Genomic DNA, 19,486 nt, shown 5'->3' with positions numbered 1-19,486 from the left:
TTAATTATAAATGGATGTTTCCTCACCTAAAAATGGAGGTAGTAATAGGACCTTCTTTGAGTTAGCTATTACAAGGTTGATAATGATAATAGTGCTTAGTTAAAACTTAAAACAATGTCTGACATGTAGTAAATAATAAATATTAATAATATTACAAAGTAAAGTGTTTCCAGTATCTCTTTGTTTGTTTGTGTTACCAGTATTTAGCATAGATTGAATTTGAAAATATTAGTAATTACAGAGCAGATCAATTCAGCTTGCTGCAGAAGCATAAGCCCTATGTTATTATTCTTATGGGAGACTTGTGTTGTAATTTGTTTATAACATGAAAAGTAGTAGACAGCCTGATAAGTAAATTATGTGTTTGTGTCATTATATGCACTAATCTTTTGAACACCTGAAAACAGACATGTCATCACTGTGCTGAAGAAGCCAGGCATTGTGTAAGGTTAAAGCTGGTAAATAAAAGTAGTTTAATAAACATTTTACCCTTTAATATTTTTTGTTCCATGATCCTGTTAAGATTTTATATGCTCCCGTTATTTGTAATTGAGCTATCTGTCATAGCTTAAAGCATAAAACTAAACCTCAACATCAAATATTTTTCTATAAAATAAGATGACTCATTACATACAGAATTTGCATTTTGGAGATAAAAATTAGTAAACATGGACATTGCTTAGTGTTTTCTTTCTTGGCATTACTTTTTCTTTTTTTAACTGGGGTTCCTGGAAGCCCTTCTACCTCTGGGCTACATTCCTACAGGCTACACTCCCAGACCTATTTTTTACTTTTTTATGTGGAAACAGGGTCTCTTAAGCCAGCGTGGCTGGCTTTGAACCTGCGCTATCCTCCTGTCTCCGCCTCCCAAGCGCCGGGATTACAAGCGTGCGCCACCACGCCCAGCTTTGGCATTACTTATAAAATATTAAATCTTTTGTTTCTTTTGATATTTCAGTACTTTATTTAATCTTTGAAGTTTGAAAATGTATTTCATTGATTTTCTGATAGGTCCTCCTCGTCGATTGAAAGTGAAACCTGATTCTGAAATTTTAGTTATAGAAAATGGAACAGCTTTCCCATTTCAGGTTGAAGTTCTAGATGAATCAGACAATATAACAGCACAACCAAAACTGATTGTTCATTGTAAGGTAAGCTTATTTTGAGATAAAGGTACTTAGATTTTATTTTGAGTTCAGTGGTAGTAAGTGGCCGTAACTACCACATCTTTTAGCTGCTTTATAGTAAGCTTTACGTATTATCTTTCATCATCATTACATGGAGAAGTTTGTGGGATCTCTCATTAGTTTTTCAGTATCCTTAAGCCAATAAAGATGCCAGTTTTGTTCAGTTTTATGTCTGTGGAGGAAAGTTTTCTTCCCTTCTGTTTTTTTACCCCCTCATTTCATGTGAAGTATGTTTTTTTATAAGTAGAGTGATGGGTGGATGAATTAAGGTAAATAAAAAGAGCACAAAAAGAAAGAAAACCCAATAAAGTAAGAAAGAAAAGAAGAGCGTTGATTTTCCTCTCAAACAGATAACATTAGCATTGTAAAAAAATTATTCTTTTTGTTCATAGATTTCCTAGAATTTTGAGTTCTATGTAGAATGAATATTTGAAAATTTCAGCAATTATTGAATAATCAGATACATTTGCTTGTGTTTTTAAGTTATTTTGCATTCTTCCTCTAGTTTTTAGGTGCTCCAAACCTTCCAGTCTACAGTGTAGATTGCAGTAGTTCTGGAACCAGTATTTTAACAGGATCTGCGATTCAAGTTCAGAATATTAAAAAAGACCAGACTCTTAAAGCAAGAATTGAAATACCTGTAAGTTGTTATTATTTCTCCTGGCTATTATGTTAAATATTCAGTTCGTCTTTAACAGCTTTATAATGTCTTAATAAATACATAGTTTTGTATTGGTATTGTTACAGAAAGGGATTTCTTCGTAATGTGCCACTAGGAAGGTTCTTATTGGAGATATATCATAGTAAGGCCAACAGGAAGGGCACTGCAAACAGTGTCATCGATTGCTAAATGGGATGACAAGTAATTAAAATGCTTGAATGTGGTTTCTTAGACGTAATCAGTATAAGTAGTGGCAGATAACTTAGGTTATGCTATGCACTAATTTTACACCACATACTGGTAAAGCCTGAGCTTCGAAGGAGTAAAAGATGACTTCATTTTTTTTTTTTTTTTTTTTTTAGTTCAAGTAGGCACTTGGCTTTATTCTAGTTCTTTCCCAGATGATTATACTTGATAACTTTCAATTATTTCTTACACATTTCCTTTATAGTAATATAGACAACATATTTTTGAGCAAAATATAGTCAAGAAGTACAGGATTCAGAGTTAGGAAGGAATGTTTACTTGAAGGCAGCAGTAGGCAGAAGACCAGGAATCGAGATCTGTGAGAATATACACCATCTTCTAACTAACTGTTGTGTCTTCTGATTTACAATTATAAACTTGAGTTTAAGGAGTTAAGCAAATAAGTTTGATATTCTGTGAGGAAGGAATTTTAAATATCTTGTCAGTCATTTGAGTGGGGTTCTGTAGAAATGGCTGCAATTCACTGAGGGAGGAGATGAACTAAGATTAGAAAGGGACTTTAGTGGGGATGGAGCCAGGGGCCTTCTCCCTCAGCCTACACCCACAGACCTTATTTATTTTTTATCTTTTCTTTTTTTTCCTATTTTTTTGCAGGTTTGGGGATGGAACCCAGGGGCATTTGACCTTCGAGCCATACCCCCTGCCCTATTTTTTATTCTTTATTTTGAAACCGGGTCTCACTGAGTTGCAGAGGGCCTCACTAAGTAGCTGAGGCTGTCCGCGAACCGCGATCCTCCAGGTCTCAGCCTCCCCAATGCTGGGATGACAAGCGTGCGCCACCACGCCCAGCTTACCTTTTATTTTTCAAACAGGGTCTTGCTGAGTTGCTGAGAGCCTTACTAGGTTGCTAAGACTAGCCTTGGAACCTGCAGTTCTCCTGTCTCACCTTCCCAAGTACTGGGATTACAAGCGTACACCACCATGACCGGCTGGGCTAAGTTTATTTTATATTCAGTGTATGCTGTGGAATGAAATAATAATGTACTATTTTATTTTGTGTACCTAAAATCAGTTTATGTTACATAATTCAATTCTTCATTAATCTGTGGAACACTGGTATGCAAATAATAAAAAAAAGCCAGGGCCTTTCTCTGAGTATAAACACCTTTGTTCATTTGCCCTGCTGTGTGTTACCAGTTGAAATAACATGGAAAACTTCAATATAACTGAAATAACACGTTACATGAACAGAAGTGATACTGCGTAGCGTGGCAGTATTTCCATAATATCCAATGTTACAGGAAGTTCATTTTCACTCTTTTTTTCTTTTCTTTTTTTTCTTTTTTCTTTTTTTCTTTTTTTCTTTTTTTTCTTTTTTTTACTTTTGGTAGTATTGGAGATTGAACCTAGGGGCATTCTGCCTCCAAGCTGTACCTTTAGCCCTTTCAATTTTTTGAAACAGGGTCTTGTTAGATTGTAGAGACTGTCCTTAAGCCTGTGATCCTCCTATCTTAGCCTCCCAACTATTGGGATTACAGGTGTGTACCACCATGCCCGGCTACATTTTTATCTTTGTTAGTGAATATTTGTCACTAAATCTGTGACATGATAAAAATGTCCTATGTTTTCAATGCTACTAAACAACTTCAGAAATAAGAATCCTTTGATGTTGGTTTTAAGATTGTAACCAATGTCACTTATCACCCGGTAGAATTATTAGTAGTATAATTCCCTCTTAATGACAAAACCCTAAAGTATAACAGCATACATGGTGAATTTCCATAATATTGGAACTAAATTCTTTAGCAGTATAATGGATTTGCATTTAAATCTTAAAAACAAGTTTTCAGTACAAATGCCATTCATTATGTATCTGTACTTTCCTTTCCTCCTAGAGTTGTAAAGATGTGTCAGCTGTGGAGAAGACCATCAAGTTGCTTCCCAGCAGCCATGTCGCACGACTACAGATCTTTAGTGTGGAGGGACAGAAAGCAATCCAGATCAAACATCAGGATGAGGTTAACTGGATTGCAGGAGATACTATGCGGAATCTTATTTTCCAAATGTATGATGAAGGAGAAAGAGAAATTAATATAACATCAGCTTTAGCAGAAAAAATTAAAGTGAGTATCTCAAGTTCATCATTTGCAAGAATTTTTTTTTATGTTGGGAAGACTAAAGAAGTTTTATGGGTAGCCTCTTAGAAGCGACTACTATGGAAAATACTGGTATTTAAAATTGGGGGCTAGAGCCAGGCGTGGTGGTGCACACTTGTACTCCCCACGCTTGGGAGGCTGAGACAGGGGGATCACACAGGTTCGAAGCCAGCCTCAACTACTTAGTGAGGCTCTCAGCAACTTAGTGAGACCCTGTTTCCAAAAAATATAAAATAGGTCTGGTAGTGTAGCCCCTAGGTTCCATCCCCAGTACCACCAAAAAAAAAAAAAAAAAAAATGGGGGTTAAAATATTTTTGTGGACTAGATTGAAATGTGGGTGATTTACATGTTACAAATTTGTACCTCTGAGCTATACCCCCAGCCCTATTTATTAGTCTTTATTTTGAAACAGGGTCTCACTAAGTTGCAGAGAGCCTCACTAAGTAGCTGAGGCTGGCTGTGAACAGTGTTCTAAAGGAAGGACTTAAGAAATTTTGTTTTATTGCACCAAAATATCTGGTATAATAATGGCAAAGACAATGAGATACTATTTTTTTTAATCTTTGTTCCACCATCATTGCTCATCATGAAAGAGCTTTCTTTTTTCTTGGGAATAAGAAATCTGGATTACAATTTAGCTTTAAAAAGTCTTTAGTAGATGAGTGGCAGTAGTACTGCATTAGACTGAGCTTTGCTTGACTCTTAAATACGTAATTTTCTCCTAGGTTAATTGGACTCCTGAGATTAACAAAGAACACTTGCTCCAGGGTCTACTTCCTGATGTACAAGTGCCAACATCTGTAAAAGATATGCGCTACTGCCAGGTTTCATTCCAAGATGACCATGTGTCTTTGGAGAGTGCCTTTACAGTAAGGTTTGTGAATTTGTTGTATTTTGAGAAATTTTTAAATCCAGCTATGGCCTACACATTTACTCCAGGATATACATGTGAAAATCACTTCTGAGGTCAAATGCTGCAGTTTTTATGGAGCAGGACGGGTGGTCTTTGGAGTACAGCTTCAGTGTAGATGGCGGCTAACTCCTACTGTCAGAACTCTGTGCTGCTTTGGCCGTGTAGTGACTGGGAGGACTGCAGCTCCCGCTAGAGGAAGGTCCTCGTCCAGTGAGCAATAGTGAGGACAGCTGCGAGTGGCGCAGCGAGAAGAACAGAGATGCTGAGTGACCAGGCAGTGTGATGTCCACGGGGGAAATCTTCTTTGCATTAGTGATGACTAGAGCTCAGAAAGGGAAAGAAAGGCTTGTGTAAATATGCAAACTCTCGCCATCTTTTCTGGCCTGTCAGTTCCTTAGTCCCTCTTTTCCATTAACCTGTTGTGCTTATGATTCCTCTGTTTTTATACTCTTCCCAGCACTTAGAACAGTTCTGCTTTGGGATGCAATCTTAAGATACACCATTCTCTGACTTAATCGTTTCTCTTGATGAGTTATTATTTCCCATCTTTTTCCTCAGTGCTCTCATAATAATTTTAACCCAGCATATTTTATATTTTATATTGTTTTTATTTTATATTATTTTATGCTAGATTTTATAAATTGAAAAATCATTTGGAGGGATGTCATTGTACTTATAGACTGTATATCGGAATTACTTATAGTAATTGCTCTGAATTTTCTTTTTCTGTAATTAATGGTGTAATTAAAGCCTTTTAACCAATTTCAGGCCACTTCCTGATGAACCCAAACATTTAAAATGTGAGTTAAAAGGAGCAAAAACAGTGCAGATGGGTCAAGAGCTTCAAGGAGAAATAGGTTGGTATAGCTTGTTTTCTACCATGGTGTTTTTTTATATTTTTAATATACATAATTTGAAAGGCAAACTTTGACATACTTTCAAAATCATTTTGGTAGCTTGGCATGATGGCACACAACTGTAATCCCAGCTATACTTGGGAGGCTCAGGTAGCAGTGCCCCAAGTTTGAGGCTAGCCAGGGTAACAGTGAGGCCCTGTCACAAAATTTAAAAAAACAAAAGATTTTTTAATGGCTAGAGATGTATCTGAGTGGTAGAGTACTTGCCTAGTGTGGGGGCCTGGGTTAAATCTCCAGGGCTGAAAATAGTTTGTTCTTAAAATCCTGCCTGTTTTTAGAAAAAATAATTAGTATTAAAAATATAAATGTTTGAATGGACTCGTGTAGCCTATATTTTTTTTATATCTAGAAAATTACATAATATTAAAATAATTTCTTTGATTTTTTGTGGTTAAAAAAATTCTGACTGAGGGAGGAGTTTGGGGTGCGGCTCAGTGGTAGAATGCTTGCCTAGCATGTGCAAGGCCCTGGATTTGAGTAAATGTAATTGTGTAGGTTTCAATTTATTAATCTTTAGTGATAAAAAATTTGATCATTATATACCAGAATATTACTTGTGTAAGAGAATAAAGTTAAAGTTGCTAGGCATATTTTAAGTGTGTTATAAATATTTATGTTTTTTATTAAAAGTAACATCTTAAGATAAAACTTTATTTTCTTTTAAGTTATAATAATTACAGATCAGTATGGAAACCAGATTCCAGCATTCTCATCAAGTTGTTTATCTGCTTTGTCAATTGCTGGGGTTGGGCTTGATAGCTCAAACTTGAAAACTACTTTGGAGGTATGGCTACTTTCTATAAGAGTTGGTTGATATCATTGTTTTATGTATTTAAAAAGTTTGGGGAGATGGGCGTGGTGGCGCACGCTTGTAATCCCAGCATTCGGGGGCTGAGACCAGAGGATCGCAGTTCGCAGACAGCCTCAGCTTCTTAGTGAGGCCCTCTGCAATCCAGTGAGACCCTGTTTCAAAATAAAGAATAAAGCCGGGCGTGGTGGCGCACGCTTGTAATCCCCGCGCTTGGGAGGCGGAGACAGGAGGATCGCGCAGGTTCGAAGCCAGCCGTGCTGGCGTAAGAGACCCTGTTTCAAAAATATAAAATAGGTCTGGGAGTGTAGCCCGGAGGAAGAAGGGCTTCCAGGAACCCCAGTACCATCAAAAAAAAAAAAAAAAAGAATAAAAAATTGGACAGAGGGTGTAGCTCGGAGGTCGAATGCCCCTGGGCTCCATCCCCAGTACCAAAAAAAGAAAAGAAAAAAAAATTGGGGAAAATGAAAATAAGAATTTTGACTAATTTTTAAACTGAAAATCATAAAAGACATTTAGACTTTTATAATGAAAAAGTTTGAGCATATACCGAAGTAGACAGAATAATATGATTATTCCTGTGTCCCCACATTCAGCTCTAACACTTGTCACATCTTTCCTCACTCTCCATTCTGAAGTAAGTTGTAGATAAGTTCACTTCTTCCTAAGTCTTGTGGTTTGTGTGTGCAGCTTCTCAGTGCCCACACCTGCCTTCAGCAAGGTACCGAGCAGAAGCTGATGGCTTGTTTGCGCCTGGTACCAGGCATGGTGGCACACACTTGTAATCCTAGTACGTGGGAGGCTGAGGCTGGAGGATTGCAGGTCCAAGGACATCCTCAACAAGTAGTGAGACAACCTAGAGAAGCCCTGTATCCAAGTAAGAAATAAAATTTGTCTGGGAGTATAGCTTAAGGTAGAATGCCTCTGGGTTCAATTCCCAGTACCACTCACACACAAAAACGTATGCATTTGTGCAGTCAATTGAAGTTAGTTTGAAAACCAGAAACCCTGGTGGAATTCTTGCAGTTTGAACCATGTACTCTGTGTGAAGAGGTCAGATCCAGTTTTATAAAGGGAAAAGGACATGCTGTAATTGGATCTTCAGGGGTCTGCCAGGCCCAGTATGGATGAAAGAAGGGATGCTCTCACGTTTAAAGGAAGTTGGATTCAGCAGGGAGGTGTGGGGGGGGGTTGTTCTTGTTGTTGTTGTTGTTTTGTTTGATTTGCGGTACTGTGATGGAACCCAGGGGCTTTCTACCCCCGGGCTACACTCTCAGACCTAATTATATTTTATTTGGAAACAGGGTCTCACTAAGTTGCTGAGAGCCTCACTAAGTAGGTGACGCTGGCTTCACACCTGTGCTATCTGTCCTCCTGTCTCAGCCTCCCAAGCGCGGGGATTACAAGCGTGCCGCCACCCACCACGCCCGGCAGCAGAGAGGTTTTTAAGACCTTGTTTTTTCCGGCCTTTATTACACTTTTAATTGGGCAAGATAGCCCTAAATGTAGCCTCTTTGTTGCCCTTCCCAACTAGAGTTTCTGTTTCCACTAATCTGTTATGCTATTGTTTTCTAATTTTCCAAGCACCACTTTTAATGTATTGGAGCTTTGCGGGGGTGGGGGGAATACTGGGAATTAACCCCAGGGATATTCTACCTCTAGGCTACAGCCCCCATCCTTTTTATTTTTTATTTTTATTTTTTATTTTATTATTATTATTATTATTTTTTTTTGTGGGTCTGGGGATGAAACCCAGAGGCATTTGACCTCCAAGCTACACCCCCTGCCCTATTTTTTATTCTTTATTTTGAAACAGGGTCTCGCTGAGTTGCAGAGGGCCTCACAAGTTGCTGAGGCTGTCCGCGAACCGCGATCCTCCGGTCTCAGCCTCCCGAATGCTGGGATTGCAAGCGTGCACCACCACGCCCGGCTTTATTTTTTATTTTGAAACTAAGTTACCCAGGCCGATCTTCAACCTGCAGTCCTCCTGACTCAGCCTCCCAGGTACTGGAATTACAGGTATGCACCATCATGCCCGTTTGACTTTGAGTTTCTCCCATTACGTATCCTCAACCATAGATAAAAATAGAGGAGCCTGTGCTCCTTTTGTCGAGCATGGGTGATCCCTGCTTCCTGTCACTCTGTGCATAGGTTCCTATCTGTCCTCTTTCACCTCGTTGCTCCTAGATAACTTGTTGACATCTTCATGCTTCCCCTCTGTTGTATTGTTTTTATCAGTTTATGCTGTAATCTCTTTCTTCTCCTACTCCTCCTGGGGAAAAAAAAAACCCTATCAAAACTTCTTTTGGCCCTGTATTTCTACTGATCTGCAGTTTCTTTTTAGAGTAGAAATCTCTCCTTTTGATAGTAAAACTTCTTAGCAGGGTTTTGTGTGCAATTTTTGCATCTTTTTCTGACTTTTCCTGGTGAGCCACTCTGATTGTGTTTTCCTGCTCCACTCCCTTGCCCAAGTCCAGTGACCAGTTTTCCTTTTTCATCACGTTGTCAGACCCATCAGCATTTTACTAATACTACATTTAAAACCTATTGCCTTAGTCAGCCAGAGTGGCACATGCAAACCCAACCAGTGCTTGAGAGGCTGAGACAGGAGGGTTGCAGGTTCAAGGCCAGCCTCAGTAACTTAGCAAGACCCTGTTAAAATACAAGGTAAAAGGGGTGGAAGGTGTAGCTCAGAGGTAGAATGCCTCTGGGTTCCACCCCCAATATCACAAAAATAAATAAAAACAAAATCTATTGCCGTAGTATGGCCTGTAATAGTATTCCTCCTCAGTACCATTTTACAATTTCCTCCCCCGTAGCTCTTTACTCAATAACAAACTGGACTTCATTCAACCTTCTACCATTTACAGTTGTTGTATACTGTCTTGGCTCATTTTTGGAATTTTATACATAAACTTGTTTGTATTGATCTACAATTTATAAATGCAAGTTTATGTTCAAGATTTGAAGCAAAATCAGAATAATTTCTAACATGACTTTAAAAAGGACTCATTTCTGGAGATTTTGTTATTAAATGTGTTCCTATGATAGACTTCGCATATTTTGCACTTTCAGTGTTTTAATGACTATTTATTTGATTTGTACATATTTAAAAGTTTCTCTGAGTCTTTTAGGGTCTTAGGGGAGATTATTTGCAATGTCTATATAACATTTGTTTCAGAACATAAAACATGAGATAGAAATAGAAGATGATTAAAATATTAAGGTTGACTATTAAAATGAATAATACAGTGTTTGTGATAAAATAGAATCAGTTTAGGCCATTTAGTCACATTGCAGAGACTTTCAGGTAATTTTATTGATTCCCATTAATATGCTGCTTTAGGTATGATTCTAAGTAATGCCTATCCTTGTGGAGGTTATCTTGTCAAGGTCAGGGGATGCAATAAGCAAAAAATAAGCGATAAAAAGTAAGGAAGATGGTGATAGTGTGTCATTTAGGGTGATCAGGGAAATTTAGATGTACAAATAAGTTTTACAAAAAGCCATATAGTTGCTTGGTAAAGAGTGTTACCAACAGAGAGAAAGAATGCTTGTGCAGAGGTTAGCAGGCAGGCACATGTTCAGCTGTGTGGGTAACAGAAAAGAGGCAGAGTATAGATTGAGAATTCCTAATCCCAAATCCAAACTGCTCTGAAATGTGAAGCTCTGATATCAGCATTACTCTCAGAGTGTTTCAGATCTTTGGATTAGGAAGACTCAGCCAGTAAAGTCTATTCAAATATTCCAAAAACTGAAACCTGAAACATTTCCAGTCTCAAGCATTTCAGATAAGGGATACTCAACCTGTATACGGAAGAGAAAATTAGGAAAAGATCAGACAGTGTAGCTGGAACCTTTTAAAGAGACCCCACCAAAAGGGAGGGGGGAGGAGAGAAGGAAGAAAGAAGAAAAGAGAAAGAAAGAAAAAGAGAAATAAAATTGTCATATTTTGATGTATTTCCTTGGTTATGACCAAAAGTATGTTCTTGAGATACTGAAACAAATATCTATGTGTGTTTAAATGTTTACCAGCACCTTTCTCTGAAGGCAATGTGATGTTCACGCTGTGAAATACATATGTAAAAGAAAAATGTTATATTTTAGAAAAAAAAGAAAATTAATTTTTTCTCATAAAAGTATAGTTTATGATATGCTACTGTTGGTGGGGTACAATCTATTTATTATTATTTCAACCAGAAACGTCTTTATGGCCATGGGTTAATGACAAAACGTTGAATTTTACTGTTTTGGAAACTAAACAATTTCACCGTCTTTTCTCGATGTCTTTTTCTTCACTAGGAAAGCACACAGAGCATAAGTGTAAGAGGCATCAAATTTATTCCAGGTTCTCCTGGAAATAAGGACCTTTGTTTTACTTGGCGTGAGTTTTCTGACTTCATTCGAGTGCAGCTAGTTTCTGGACCTCCAGCTAAACTTGTCCTTGTAGACTGGCCAGAACAAAAAGAGGTGAGTGAGCTGCGTCTTTACTGAAACGATTGAATACCACATGGATCACGATGTTAACATCGTCAGTGGTTAGAATGGATGTGCCTGTCGACGGAACAACTAACAACTACAATAGCAAAAATAAAAGCAAGCGAATGCGAGGCTTGTCATTTAATTGATCTCTGTCCTAATTTGCTAAAATAATGAATGTAAAAATTCACATACTAGAACTATATTATGAAAAATTTAAACATGCATAAAAGAGTAGTATAATGAACCTCAAGCTCCAATACCCCACTTCTGTCAGTTAATGGTTTTTGCCTGTTTTGTTTCATTGTTCTCAGTAAATTAATAACTTTCTATTGAAGTTTTATAAAGCATATCCTAGACATACTTTTGTATGTATGTCTTGCTACTATAAAGATACTTAAATAGTAGTTTTGCAGATGTTTGCCAAATTCTGTCTTTGTTGGTTTTTATTGAATCTTAGAATTCTAATTTTATTCTTAACATTTTCACTTATTTTTAATTGAGAGATAAAAGTTTTTTATGGTACTGGGAATTGAACCCGGGGCATTCTATCTCTGAGCTAGACCTCAAGCCCTATTTTATTTTTTATTTTGAAACAGGATCTCGCTAAGTTGCTGAGGACTTTGCTAAGTTATTGAGGCTGGCCTTGAACCTGCAGTCCTCCTGCTTCAACTTCCCACAATGCCTAACTGAGAAATAAAAATTTATTTATATTTATTGTGTACAACATGATGTTTTGAAATATGTATACATCATGGAATGGGTAAATCAATCTATTTATTTATTTATTTATTTATTTATTTATTTATTTATTTATTTATTTATTTTTGGTGGTACTGGGGTTCCTGGAAGCCCTTCTACCTCTGGGCTACACTCCCAGACCTATTTTTACATTTTTATTTGGAAACAGGGTCTCCTAAGCCAGCGCGTGCGGCTGGCCCTGAACCTGCGCGATCCTCCTGTCTCTGCCTCCCAAGCGCGGGGATTACAAGCGTGCGCCAATCAATCTATTTAAAACATACTTTAGCCGGGCATGGTGGCACACGCTTGTAATCCCTGCGCTTGGGAGGCGGAGACAGGAGGATCCCGCAGGTTCGAAGCCAGCTGCGCTGGCGTAAGAAACCCTGTTTCCAAAAATAAAAAGTGTAAAATAGGTCTGGGAGTGTAGCCCGGAGGTAGAAGGGCTTCCAGGAACCCCAGTACCACCAAAAATAAATAAATAAAATTTTAAAAAAACATACTTTACCTTACATATTTTTGTGTGTGTGTGGTAAGAATATTTAAAAATATACTCTCAGGAATTTTAAAAAATACTGCATATTATTAGTTATAGTCACCATTTTGTACAATAAGTCTCTTGAACTTAGTTCTCTTACCTAAATTTTTTATATCCTTTGATTGAATTCTAATTTTAAAAATGTTTAGATTTTAGCTGGGCATGGTGGCTCGCACTTGTAATCCCAGCATTTGGGAGGCTGAGACAGGAGGATCACAGTTTGCGGCCAGCCTCAGCTACTTAGTGAGGCCCTTTGCAACTAAATGAGACCCTGTTTAAAATAAAGGAAAAAAAATAGGGCTGGGGATGTAGCTTGGAGGTAGAATGCCCCTGGGTTCCATCCCCAGTACCCACCCCCCATTTTTTTTTTTTTTTTTTTTTTTAGAATCAGCATTCAGTTAGGGTATAGTGGGGCTTTAGCTATTGGGATAACAGTATCTTTTTTTTTTTTTAAAGGAACGTGAATTCACATAACCATAGTAGTGGGTGAAATTACCCTATTAAATGAGCAAGTCATCCAAGTTCTGCATGCCTGTTCCCTACCTTGATATTGCCCCTTTTGATTTGTGAGTTTAAAAAACAGATAAAATGGTTATGATAGTGTGCTTTTAAAAAGTTTTTTATTAATAGTGTGTTGAACAAGGAGTTTGTTGAACAAGGAGTGTGTTCATATTTTTATCTGAGAGCACTTGTACTATTGGTTGGCTATATTTTGAAACATTGTGAGTTAGAAAAAAGTCTTAACATGTCCATCTTTTTATATGTTATTGGGAGGGAATATAAAAAGTAATGACAGCTGCTGGACGTGGTGGCCACGCTTATAATCCCGGCATTCAGGAGGCAGAGACCGGAGGATCATGGTTCTCGTACAGCCTCAGCTAAGCGAAGCCCTTCACAGCTCAGTGAGACTCTGTTTCAAAAAAATAAAAAGAGACTAAAAAAATTACAAAATAATAATGACAGCTTGTTAACTCAAATCTAATATAAGGTTTATTGAGCCAGATGTGGAGGTGCATGCCTGTAATCCTAGTAGTTGGGAAACTGAGCCAGGAGGCTAGCAGATTCAAGACCAGCCTCAGTAATTTAGACTTTAAGTAACCTAGGGAGACCCTGTTTTAGAACAAAAAATAAAATGGATTGGGAGTGTAGCTTGGAGGCAGAATGCCCCTAGTTTCAATCCTGAGTGACGCGCGTGCGCGCGCACACACACACACACACACACACACACACACACACACACACACAAATTATTGCAGATACTGTAGGAATCTAGAAATGTTAAATCCTAAAACTAATTTATCAATATGTTACTAATATGTTTATATAGAGAAAAGTTATCATCTTGTGTCTCTTGGTGCTACTGGGGCATTTTATCTCTGAGCTATATTCCAGCTCTTTTTTTTTATTTTGAAGCACTAAATTACTGACACAGTTCTGGAACCAGTGACCTTCCTGCCTCAGCCTCTGAAGTTCTAGGCTTACAGGCATGCGCCACCACACCTGACCCTGCTTTAATTCGTGACCTCCCTTCCCCACATAGTATCCAAGCAGTAAAGGGGAAGTGACTTCATACACACACAGTGACAGAATAGATTTGTTTTCACAGACTTTTTCAGCTGTTTGCCAGAAAACCTTATTACTACCAACTTTGACTAGTCATTTTCTGAACAGGGTGGGGTTCCATGGACCTGTAATTCTGTGTACTTGGGAGACTGAGGCAGGATTGCAACTTTGAGACCAACCTGAACAATTTAACAAGTCCTTGTCTTAAAAATGTGACTCAGTAATAGAGTACTTGATCCCCAGTACCCCACACACACTCAGAAGATATCTTTTAAAAGTAGGTGGGAGTCCTTTAAAAGGTTAGGCCTCCTTCAGATTGGATGTGGTGGTACTCTTTCTGCTGGCCTATTAATATTGGATACATTAAAGAACATATTGTCAGAGACAGGAGGATCCGGGTTTGTGGCCAGCCTGTTACTCAGTGAGGCACTTTTCAACTCAGAACTAGGCCTCCTTCAAAAGAAGTTAGGATAGGCCGGGAGTGGGGGTGCACCCTTGTAATCCCCGCACTTGGGAGGCTGAGACAGGAGGATCGCACAGGTTCGAAGTCAGCCTTAGCTATGTAGTGAAGTTCTCAGCAACTTAGCAAGACCTCATTTCCAGATAAAATATAAAATAGGTCAGGGAGTATAACCTGGAGGTAGAAGTCCTCTGGTTTCCATCCCCAGTACCACCAAAAAAAAAAAAAAAAAAAAAGTTAGGGTACATAAAGATTAAAGTACTGTGTGATTACAGAAAGAATATGGGTTGGAAAGAGATTTTTTTTTTTCTTTTTTACTCTTTAGTTCTCTCCCATCTTCTTTTTAACAATCTGACACAGAGAATTGTACCTTTACCAGCTGTCTTACTTGACATTGTATCCTTTTTTCATTTGTTTTGTTTTGTTTGTGGTACTGGGGATTGAATCCAGGGGCATTCTGCCTCTGAGCTACACCCCCAGCTCTAGTTTCTGTTTTGTTTTGAAACAGAATCTCACTAATTCCTGAAGGATCTCACTAAATCTTTGAGGCTGGCTGCAAACCTAAGATCCTTCTGTCTCAGCCTCTCAAGGCTTCCAACCACCATGCCCAGCTGACAATGTGTCCTGTGATGTATCCAGTATTAATAGGCCAGCAGAAAGAGCCTTAGAATCCTAGGAGCCTAACATATTCACCATGGAGGAAGAGAGAAGCATGCAAAGCCAGCATGACAGTGTAGATCATTAGTGAGAGTAATCTCTCTAACCAAGGGTTAAAAATCTGTCTTTACTTAATATACAGTGTCAGATAGCTAAAAATTGACAGAACTAAACCACAGATTGCCAGTAATAAAGATGACAACCAAAGATAAGCTTCTGTTTCTATCAGATTCATTTTTTTTTTTTTTTAATGGTACTGGGGGTGGAACCCTTCTACCTCCGGGCTACACTCCCAGACCTATTTTTTATATTTTATTTGGAAACAGGGTCTCTTAAGCCAGAGAGGCTGGCTTCAAACCTGCGCGATCCTCCTTTCTCCACCTCCCAAGCGCAGGGATTATAAGTGTGCGCCACCACACCCAGCTCTATCAAATTCATCCTAATATGTAACTTGAAAGTAATATTAGAAACTAATTTCAAATGTTGTTTTTCTTTTTATCAAAGTATCAGTCATTTTTATGAGGGGCATTTGTCTAATTGGCTTTCAGAAGTTTATTTTCATTGCTGAAAAGTGATTTTTGAATAGAACAGATATATTAGTTAATTTGTTTTACAGATATTCAGGTTATTGTTTTGGTTAGTATGTATTTCAGTGCTTCTTAAAATATTTATATTCATTTCAGTCCATTCCAGTGATTAATGGACGAGAACTACAGAACCCTCTCACTGTTCAACTTTGTGATGAGTGGGATAATCCCGCACATGTCCCACATGTTAAAATAAATCTTGTGAAAGCTAGCAACTTAAAGGTAAGTTTTAAGCTTTCTTAAATGTTTTTCGCCTAGAATTCTGTACTTCAGGGCTGGGGATGTAGCTCAGTGGTAGAATGCTTGCCTAGCATGAGCAAAACCTGAGGTTTAATCCCCAGCACTACAAAAGGAAAAAAAAACCAAAACTGTGTTTGACTTGCATGATGATATCTAGGTCATATTTTCAGCACATACCTGTAATGCCAGCTACTCAAAGGCTGTGGCAGGAGGATTGCAAGTTTAAGGCCAGCCTAGCATCTTAGAGAGACACTGTCTCCAAATAGAAAAATAAAAAAGAAAGGGTCAGGGATGTAGTTAAGTGGAAGAGCACTTGTCTGGTGTATGCACGGCCCTGGGTTCAATTCACAGTACCACAAAAAACAATACAAAATATACATGTAGTCTTAAAAACCTTAATTACCACTTAGTATGGATTAACTTAAAATCTTTATAAGAAGTAAAGTTTATATCTTATAACCATGTAACAAGAGGTCAGATTATACAGTTATGGCAGTTATTATACAGTACTAGTAATATTTGCATTTGAGATTAACATTATCCTGGATAAAAATTACTTCAAATAAAGATCCACAGTATGGGATAAGGAACAGGCATTATTGGGGCAACAGATATGCTGAGACTAAACAAAGAGGTATCCAGATACCCATCCTCTAAATTTATTTTATTATTAATTAAATTAATTAATTAATTAATTTTGGTGATACTGGGGTTCTTGGAAGCCCTTTTACCTCCGGGCTACACTCCCAGACCTATTTATTATTTTTTGAAACAGGGTCTCTTAAGCCAGCGTGGCTGGCATCGAACCTGCGCGATCCTCCTGTCTCTGCCTCCCAAGCGCGGGGATTACAAGCGTGAGCCACCACGCCCGGCACCCATCCTCTAATTTTATGAAGAGCTATCAGAGCCTGGGCATAGCTACCAGACCTAAACTGAGTTGTTTTGCTGTTTTCTAGTTCAAAGCCCCTTTCCTTTGTTGTTGTTGTTTTTTATTATTATTATTTTGGTGGTACTGGGGTTCCTGGAAACCCTTCTGCCTCCAGGGTATACTCCCAGACCTATCTTCATACTTTTTTATTTGGAAACAGGGTCTCTTAAGCCAGCATGGCTGGCTTCTCCGCCTCTCAAGCAGGGGGATTACAAGCATGCACCACCATGCCCAACTTTGTTGTTCTTTTAATGGGGCAAGTATGAACTTGGCCTTTTAAAGTTTGGGGCTAAACATATTGATTGGCTACCAGAAAGTTTAAGATTAGTTATCAACTGTTTCCATGAAGATTGGGACAGGAAGCTGCTTTAAACCAGAGTGAATCTTAATCACTTGAAAATGAAATCTTGGTTGTCACTCTGAAGTAAAAATTTCAAAAGCATACCTGAGTAAACATTGAAGAGGAAGATAAAGAATGGAGATGGTGTTGTATATAATGTCTAGATGAGTATGTACGTGCATAGATCTATTTTTCTAGTGCTGTACCCCATACCTGCCCCAGCTTTGGAATAGACCTTCAATGTTTGTGTAAGCATACTTCATATATTATTAATATTGATGTAGTGAACTCAGAATTCTACAACTTAATAACAATGTGAAATTTTAGTTAATTGATTAAGATGGGTGATTATTATCTTTTGGATTTTGTAATTACATCACATCGTTTCAAGTAGTTTTGGATTTAAAATTTTTAGACTTTAGAAATATGTGGAAATATAACTTTTAAGATAGGAATAGATGAAAACATTATAATAGAAGAGATATCATTTGATATCTTTAATTTTCTAATTAACCATTTTGTTTTGTTTTTAGCTCACACCTTCAAACCAACAGCATAAAACAAATGAGAAGGGCAGGGCTAATCTGGGAGTGTTTGTTGTTGTTGCCCCTAGGTAAGAGCCAGTAGATGCTGGGTTTTCTTTTTATTATAATGAATGCATGTTAACTGTATAAGCAATGGGTTTCGCTGTGACACTTCCATGCACAGGTCTCATGCTTTGATCTGCGCACTCTCCTCTGCTCTCTTGCCTTCCCCTCTCTCTTGCCTTCCCATGGTCCCCTCACCGCTCCCTACAAGTCTCTCTATTCTAGGTCATCTTTTTTGTTAGTTCCTACATAGAAGAGAAAACTTGCAACTCTTGTCTTTCTCTATCTTTCACCTACATGAACATGATATTCTCCAGTTCTAAGCATTTTTCTACAAATGACATAATCTTATTCTTTTTTTTAAATTTTTATTGGTGCACTGTATTCATACATCATAGTGGGATACAAAAAAAAAATTTTGTAGACATACATGCACACATCACCCAGTCAGCCCCCACCCAGTCCCCACCCCATTCCCTTCCCATCCCTCCCTCCCATGCTTGGCTTAGTGGTTGACATCTAGTATTATAGCAATTTATCCAAAATTAAAAATGATAATCTCACATAACAGTTTCATTTGTCTGATACCAAGCTTTTGATAACTTAAAGATAACATTTCAATATTTCTTTTTGCTTTCTTTCTTACCAGAGAATATTTTTTTCTTTTTTTTAGGTGAAACTATCATATATTTATATATTTATTTTTCAGAAAAAAATCTATCCTAATATGGAATATGGACTCTAGATACCCAAAACGATCTCGAAAAAGAACAAAGCTAGAAGATATATATTTTCTGATTTCAAACCATATAAAGTTACAATAATTGAAACAGTGTAGTACTGTTCTAAAGGCAGATATATAGACCATTGGAGTTAAATAAAAGCCTAGAACTAAATTCGTCCATATATTGTCAAGTTATTTTTGACAAGGTTTCCACGAACATTTGGTGGAGGAAATAATAATCTTTTAACTAAATATTGTTGAAAAATAATAATTACATGAAAAAAAATGGACCCTTACCTAATCCCATATACAAATATTAACTCAAAATAGATAAAAGACCTAAATATAAATCTTAACACTATAAGCTTTTAGAAGAAAATCTGGGTCATAAAACCTCACAACATTGAAATTGGCAGTGATTTCTTGGATATGATTTCAATGGCACAGGCAACAGAAGAGTATACAAACTCCCTAAAAAAATAAAAAAATATTGTATATCCAAAGACAATGTAAACAGAGTTAAAAGTTACTGATAGAATGAGATAAAATATTTCCAAATGCTATATCTGGAGGTATATTAATATTCCAACTAGAAATCCTAAAAATTAACATCAATAAAAGTAAACAATACAGTTTAGAGATAGGTAAAAGACTAACAAATAATGAATCTCCACAGATAACCCATCTTAGTTGTCTGTTGGATGGAAAATCTTGTTTCTCTGGTTCTGGTGTGTGTTACCTAGTTCTTCTTTGTAGTTAATCTCTTTGAGTATTTTCTCTAGTGCTGGTTTTGAA

The 19,486-nt window shown here is 37.5% G+C and overlaps 1 protein-coding gene across 1 annotated transcript in view; it reads left to right on the top strand.

The window, feature by feature from the left end:
• The window catches only part of SMCHD1 (structural maintenance of chromosomes flexible hinge domain containing 1), a gene marked incomplete at both ends in the record, with an annotated part of 136,390 nt that overhangs the window by 71,014 nt on the left and 45,890 nt on the right, over window positions 1-19,486 (top strand). The window contains 9 exons of the mRNA XM_080714285.1: window positions 1,012-1,151; window positions 1,693-1,827; window positions 3,951-4,178; window positions 4,938-5,086; window positions 5,894-5,982; window positions 6,708-6,826; window positions 11,153-11,320; window positions 15,969-16,094; window positions 17,914-17,993. Coding sequence (XP_080570411.1) covers window positions 1,012-1,151; window positions 1,693-1,827; window positions 3,951-4,178; window positions 4,938-5,086; window positions 5,894-5,982; window positions 6,708-6,826; window positions 11,153-11,320; window positions 15,969-16,094; window positions 17,914-17,993 — 1,234 coding nt within the window. The remainder of the gene's footprint in view (window positions 1-1,011; window positions 1,152-1,692; window positions 1,828-3,950; window positions 4,179-4,937; window positions 5,087-5,893; window positions 5,983-6,707; window positions 6,827-11,152; window positions 11,321-15,968; window positions 16,095-17,913; window positions 17,994-19,486) is intronic.

The sequence above is a fragment of the Muscardinus avellanarius genome (assembly GCF_963383645.1).
Source record: "Muscardinus avellanarius genome assembly, chromosome: 17".
Taxonomy (NCBI): Eukaryota; Metazoa; Chordata; class Mammalia; order Rodentia; family Gliridae; genus Muscardinus; species Muscardinus avellanarius.
The sequence above is the reverse complement of the archived record's forward strand: the minus strand, read 5'-3'. Positions and strand labels throughout refer to the sequence as shown.